This window comes from Schistocerca serialis, chromosome 2 (genome assembly GCF_023864345.2).
Source record: "Schistocerca serialis cubense isolate TAMUIC-IGC-003099 chromosome 2, iqSchSeri2.2, whole genome shotgun sequence".
In the NCBI taxonomy this organism is placed as follows: Eukaryota; Metazoa; Arthropoda; class Insecta; order Orthoptera; family Acrididae; genus Schistocerca; species Schistocerca serialis.
Window position 1 is genome coordinate 936,084,841 of NC_064639.1, and position 6,246 is coordinate 936,091,086.

Below are 6,246 nucleotides of genomic sequence, written 5' to 3' on the forward strand. Positions count from 1 at the left end.
AGGAATTTGACTCACCTTTAAAGTAAGCTGCCGTAAGATTTGTAACAACTCCTGTTGGCAAGAACCGTACAATGTTATTGAACATTGCTCCACGAACGCAAAAAGGTGGGAGACGCTTTTGCAAACATGAACTGCGAACAACTATTCGAAAAATGACCACAGGACATAAATTTCATAAACCATTACCGCCGTGATAACAGGTGTAAACATTCAAGATTGCAACAACGCTCCTACGAAACACGCAAGCACGCTAAACTGCTTTCGGGGTCACTTTCTTCTTCGCTGTTTTCATAACCTTGAATGTCTAATGTGAAATTTCATTCTGACTCATGAAAGTTCGCGCTCGTCTACGCAAAGCACACACATCATTCGGTAACATTTTGTTCGATATCTGAACAGTTTAGTCGTTAGAACAAAACATGTTTGTTGAACGAAAACGAATTTCACTCTTCAGATTGTGCAGATATAGCTGACGTTAAGCTACTTTCATACAGGCAAAAAAATCGGAAGTAGTAGGAATGGAAATAAATTCGTTAGACAAAGCAAGTTAACGGTTCACGATGAAAAGAAAGATACAACGTGAATGATTCATGTCTCAACATGGAAAGCAATACATCAAAATCGATTTGGCAGGTAATAAACAACAGCATACGGAAATGTAAAACTAAAACCCATAACTTCAGACGAGAGAGTAAAGTGACAGAAGATGCTCAACAGATTGCCAATACATTTAATAAATATTATGTTGTCATAGTAACAATCCTAATTTAAAGTGTGTGCAACTGAAACACTAAAAAAATAAATATGTCAACTAGTGAAAAGACACTGTATCTGTACCCAGGAACAGAAACTGAAGTGAAAAATATTATTAATAAATTAAAAAACAAAACAGCTGGTGGTACTGACAGAATTCCAGGCACGGTGATCAAACTTAGTTCCACCAGTTTAGATACTGAGCTATCTAACATTATTTAATATTTCTTTCTGAACAGGGATGTTTCCGTCAAAACTAAAGTTATCCATAATAAAGCCATTCTTCAAAAAGGGTAGTGCAGCTGAAATAAGTAATTGCAGACTAGTGTCATTATTGACTGGTTTCTCTAAGGTAAGTGAGGAGTAATGTACAACTTCATGAATAAAATAAAATATTGACTAATGCTCAAAATGGGTTAAGAAAAGAACAGACCAACAGAAACAGCAGTCTCAGTTCATGAAAATAGCCCAGAATGTCTTGTATATGAATGAATCAAGCTGTGGGATATTCTTCGATTAAATATTTGATCTAATCAGCCATGACTTAATGGAGCGTCCCAGGTTTCCGTGTTAGGCCCTTGTTCTTGGTATACATAGATGATTTACCAAACCGTCCACACATACAGTGATGTTCGCCAACAATGCAAGCATTTTTATAAAAGGATGCACTGATTATGATCTACAATAGAATGTTTTTAAGATAGTAAATGAGGCAGGAAAACAGCTTTAAGGATAAGGCTTTTAGTCATAAATACAAAAATATGTATGGATGATTTTTTTGCAATATTAGACAACAGTTAGTAGCACAAAAACTGAGTTAGGGAACTACGCTATTGCACACATTTCATACACCAGATTTCTAGACATGTAGGTGGATGAGCACCTGAGATGGGAGAAGCATATAGAAATTTTGAATGAAAAACTAAGTAAATGCTGTTATGTGCTAAGAATGTTTCAGGACTGTTGCAGCATTGAATCATTGATGTGTGACTTTTATGCTTATATCAACAGCTTGCTTGGATATGGTGTGATCTGGGGAACACAGGTATGGCAGAACAAACTTTCAAACAAGAGCTATTGGAGTAATGTAAGAAGTTCCCTGGAGAGGATAATATAAGGAATTCCCTGAAGAGGGCAATGAAGGGAAATATTTAAAAATTTTAAAATAATTACACTACCCATATGTGTGCTATCTGAAAAATCATCCGAAATTTTCGATATTGAACAATCAGGTTCATAACTACAAACAAGAAACAGAAATGATTTTCACAGACACACTCACAAAAAGGCCCATCACCAAAAATGTATACATTATCAGCGCAAAATACTTTTTAGTGCACTGCCCACTATAATAAAGTAAATTAAAGAATTTCATAAATTCAAAGTAGAGCTAAAACAATTCTTAATAATATATACCTTTTACAATGCTGAAGAGTATCCAAGTATGAAAAAGTAAAATTATTTACATTTACTGATGCAAGAAGATTGTATTGCCGGGTAAGCTAGTAGCTTACTTACTTACAACTTAAAAATAATAAATTTTACTCTAGCTAGTCCTGGCTGTGAACTGACTGCATCCGTACAATGTATATGGTTAATGGGTGAATAAAGAGACTGAACTGAATTCGCTGAAACAAACCTTAACTGAACACACTCAATATTTTCTTAAATTTACTTCCATCACACATGAGCTTATGTGTTCCACTAGTAGTTTGGTAGAACTCACGTAATTAATTTCCGTATATTGTGTTGTCAGGATGGAAAATGGAAAAGAATTTGTGGATCCGCTATACAGAAACCAAGTAGCCTAAACTACTCAATGCCTTAGTTCCTCAAAGTATTTTATAAACAACTACAGAAGAGACAAACATGAATGAACAAAAGTGCTAACGTAAATTTTTCTCTTTCTCAAGAAATCCTATGACAAGAAATATAAGCACAGACAGTGTTTGAAGTGGTAAATAGCTGCACTTGAAATCAACTAAATTGGGAATCATTAGCTGAGTGAGATCTCAGATGGTACAGTAAATCCACTTCAACATACATTCACAGCCTAAAGCCAGATTGTTTTATATTTAGTGTTTATAATCAGCTTTCTACACTGTTTAATTTTCTTGTGGTGAACTCAGATATGTGTTCAGCTAACAAAGTTTATTGGTAGTAAACCGGAAACCCCATTCATGCTAGCGTAATAATTAAGATAAATTTTATGAAACATAGTTTTTTTTTTTTTTTTTTTTTTTTTTAAAAAAAATCTGCGGCTCAGCGTCTCTGCTATATGGTGAGAAGCAACTTTCCTTTCACAATATTGTCACATTCCATCCTGGATTTTCCATTGTTTGATTTGGGCATTAGTTTTTTCAAGAACTTTGTGTATTAATAAAACTACAAAGAAGTAACTTGAGAAATGTTGTTTCTAGGGAATTCCTATCTAATAGTACTCAAGAATCTTATACAATTTTGAACTGTATTCCACAGTAAGCCTAAAGTTGAATGACATATTGTACCGACCATTAGAAAACTGTTTTTATATCCAATCACCTAGAGCTCTTTTGATACAGTATTATGTGATTTTTAAGATTATAATGTTCAGATGTTAGCAATAAAGCACGCTAATCTGTAGAGTATAAATAACAAAAGAAATATTTCTTGAGGAAGAAAAGCAGCCTGCAGCAAATTTTTTCTTTCATTTGTACTTTGAGTTCATGACAATGGGAAAACTGAACTGATCAGGCAAAAATGACTGGTACTGCCTGGTACTAATGTTTTTGTTGAGGTTGTACGAATTCCAATGTGGGTGGCTTATGGATTGAAGCTGGAAGCCAGTGAGTAAAGTTAAAATGAATCTTATTTGTAATAACGGAGCACACAGAAAGATCATCTGCGTACAGAACAATTGTTCACAGTGAATGGAGGATGGCTAGAGTACCAAAGATATTTCTCTCTGGAGGAGGGCTAAACTCATGGCGCTTCCAAAGAGTTTTATTATGTGATATTTCATGTCATCAATAGTGAGTCCCCCCCCTCCCCCCCCCCCCCCCCCCCCCCCCCCCAGAGACCCCTTCACCTAGCACTGGAGGGATGAGGCTGACAAACGTACCAGCTACTCGCATGTTCTTCACACAGTACATTACTTCAGCTGTGCTGTGAAACAGGACATAACTGGTCCATTTCTCAATGAAGAAGTGATGGTGCCAACCTCCTGTTCCCAATTCTTTAGTCCAGATGGTTCTGGCTAAGGTCCTCAGGTTCGAGTGAAGTTGTCAGATATGGTCATAGTAAGATTGCTGACTAGTGTCAAAGTCGTCAGGTTGAGGCAATGGAAGCATCAGATGTGGAAGTGACAAATGAGGTGGTCCATTACCATCCCTCTCTTGTTGTGTGTTGTCCTTGTCTGAGCAGCATTTGCTTCATCAGTATTGTGTGGATCTCAGGAAATCCAGGTGGGTGTATGCTATACATGGAGATGGTGACCATAGCATGTTGAATGTATTAACTCCCTGTTTCAGTACTGGAGGCGGGCCAGGATATGGTAGCTGCAGTGCTGATCCCAGTGTATCATCTTATAATGTATTCACAGTCTGCTAGAGTATTGTGTATGGATATTTTTGGAGAGCAATGGGGTTGTGGTGACGATACTGGAGAGATGAATTCTGCCAGTAGTTTGAGTGGCTTCCTGTGTAAAATCTCTGCTCATGAAGATTGGAGATCTTCTTTGAAAGCAGAATGAAAGACAAATAGGACCTTGGATAAAGACTCTGTCCACTAGTTCTCATGGCACATAAGTGCTGTCTTGAGTGTTTGATGGTACCATTCCAAACGTCTGTTGCTCTGCAGATGGTAGATATTTTGTAGATTGGATGGGTGGCAGAGTACCACTTTGGATAGAGTAGGTGAGGTGTTCATTTCTGGACACAATGGTAAGTTGTTGAAACCGTAGAAAAACATTGGTTTATCTTTCTTCAGGGCTTCTCGTGTAAGATGCATATTTGGTATCCCCTTCAGAAATTGAATTAAAGTACTGTGATCTCTTTAAAATAGTTTTCTTAAGTTAGTACCATTCCTGGGTGTGAGGTGTAGAAACACTTTAGAACAACTCACTGCTGATACAAAGAATGTTTTTTGGCTCAAGAGCATGCCATATGGGCCAAATGTATGATAATTTTGTTGTTGTAATTATTATGTTGGTGCATAAGTTTGTAGTGTTTTTGTTTTACATGCTGATATTCCATTTGCTATGGGTTTATTTATCGATTGTCTTTTTTTAGCTGCTGTTTACTGTTGCAGGCTAGTTATTAACATCACAGTTTTATGTTACTGTCGTTAAATTCCTTTATGTCATAGAATGGGTGGTTTCTAACCAGTCTTGCAGTGTTTGTTTGAATGCCTGTTCTGGTAAATCTTAGGTAGTTTGTGGAAGCTTATTTAATAAATTGTACCTCATGAGTTCATAGCTGTTAAGTGATATTGACAGTCTGTAGCATGGAGTATAAATGCATCTATTGCTTCTTGTGTTGTAACACTGAATATTTTCTCTGCATTTTACTTCTGGTAACTTCTACTTCCACGAACTTCTTCTTTGTATAAATTGAAACACAGTATATGTATAAAGATTTTTTGTTTGCAAAATGAAGGTTTACAGTGTGCCTTTTATGAAGAAACCATAATTACCCTAGTAGCTTTCATCTGCAAGATTAAGATGTCATGCACACAACTTAGAGTTACCCTATAAAATAATATTACTTTGGAAAAATAAAAAATAGGATGCGATAACATTAGATTTTAGGCTTGTAAGAAGCCTTAAAGAGATGAAAATGGCCATTTCAATTCCCAGGACCCACAGGATTGAAAGCACTGGCTAAGAGGTACATTGCAGTTCTCCAGACTGGCTGAAGAGATTTCAGTCAGATTGCAGAACCTTGTTGTATGACATCAAGTGTGAGTAGAGACTGATTCTTCTGTATTATTGTCCAGAACTGAATGAGACTCGATCTCTTCATACATGGAAACCAATTTGCTAATCACATAAAGCCCACTAGATTAAAAATACTAAGTGACTGGCTGTGGGTGTTACATCTATCCTCCATCTCCAGCAGCAAGTCCCAATCCAATCATTCTATTCTGTCACTCTTTTCAAATATTTGATGTCCATGCCTTTCTTTGTCCACCTAACCTTCTCCCATGCGAGTCCTGAATCAGCACATAAAACTAACCCCTCCCCAATCCCCTTCTGCATTTGTTACCTACAGATCACCTACGTTTCTCACAAACCCAAAACCCAATACCCCTACCACCCCCCACCCCCCTGGAGAATCACTGTACGATGCTGTTCTACACCTGCCCTTTCTCCACATCCTATCCTAAAAAAAAAATCTCTAATTGCTCTTCTACCTGAATGTGAAATTTTCCTGGAGATGTACCTATCCTTCCAGACCCAACAGGGAATCCTTCTTCTCTGTTGCAGGGATTCACTCCCCTCAGTCTGTTTCGAAC

At 37.1% G+C, this 6,246-nt stretch overlaps 1 protein-coding gene across 2 annotated transcripts in view; it reads right to left on the bottom strand.

Moving 5' to 3' along the window:
• Positions 1-438, bottom strand: part of LOC126458311 (hydroxyacylglutathione hydrolase, mitochondrial) — a 111,333-nt gene extending 110,895 nt beyond the window's left edge. For both annotated transcript variants that reach the window (XM_050095256.1, XM_050095254.1), the window contains exon 1: positions 16-438. In XM_050095256.1, coding sequence (XP_049951213.1) covers positions 16-85 — 70 coding nt within the window. In that variant the 5' untranslated portion in view covers positions 86-438. The remainder of the gene's footprint in view (positions 1-15) is intronic.
• Between the last annotated feature and the right edge of the window lie 5,808 nt (positions 439-6,246).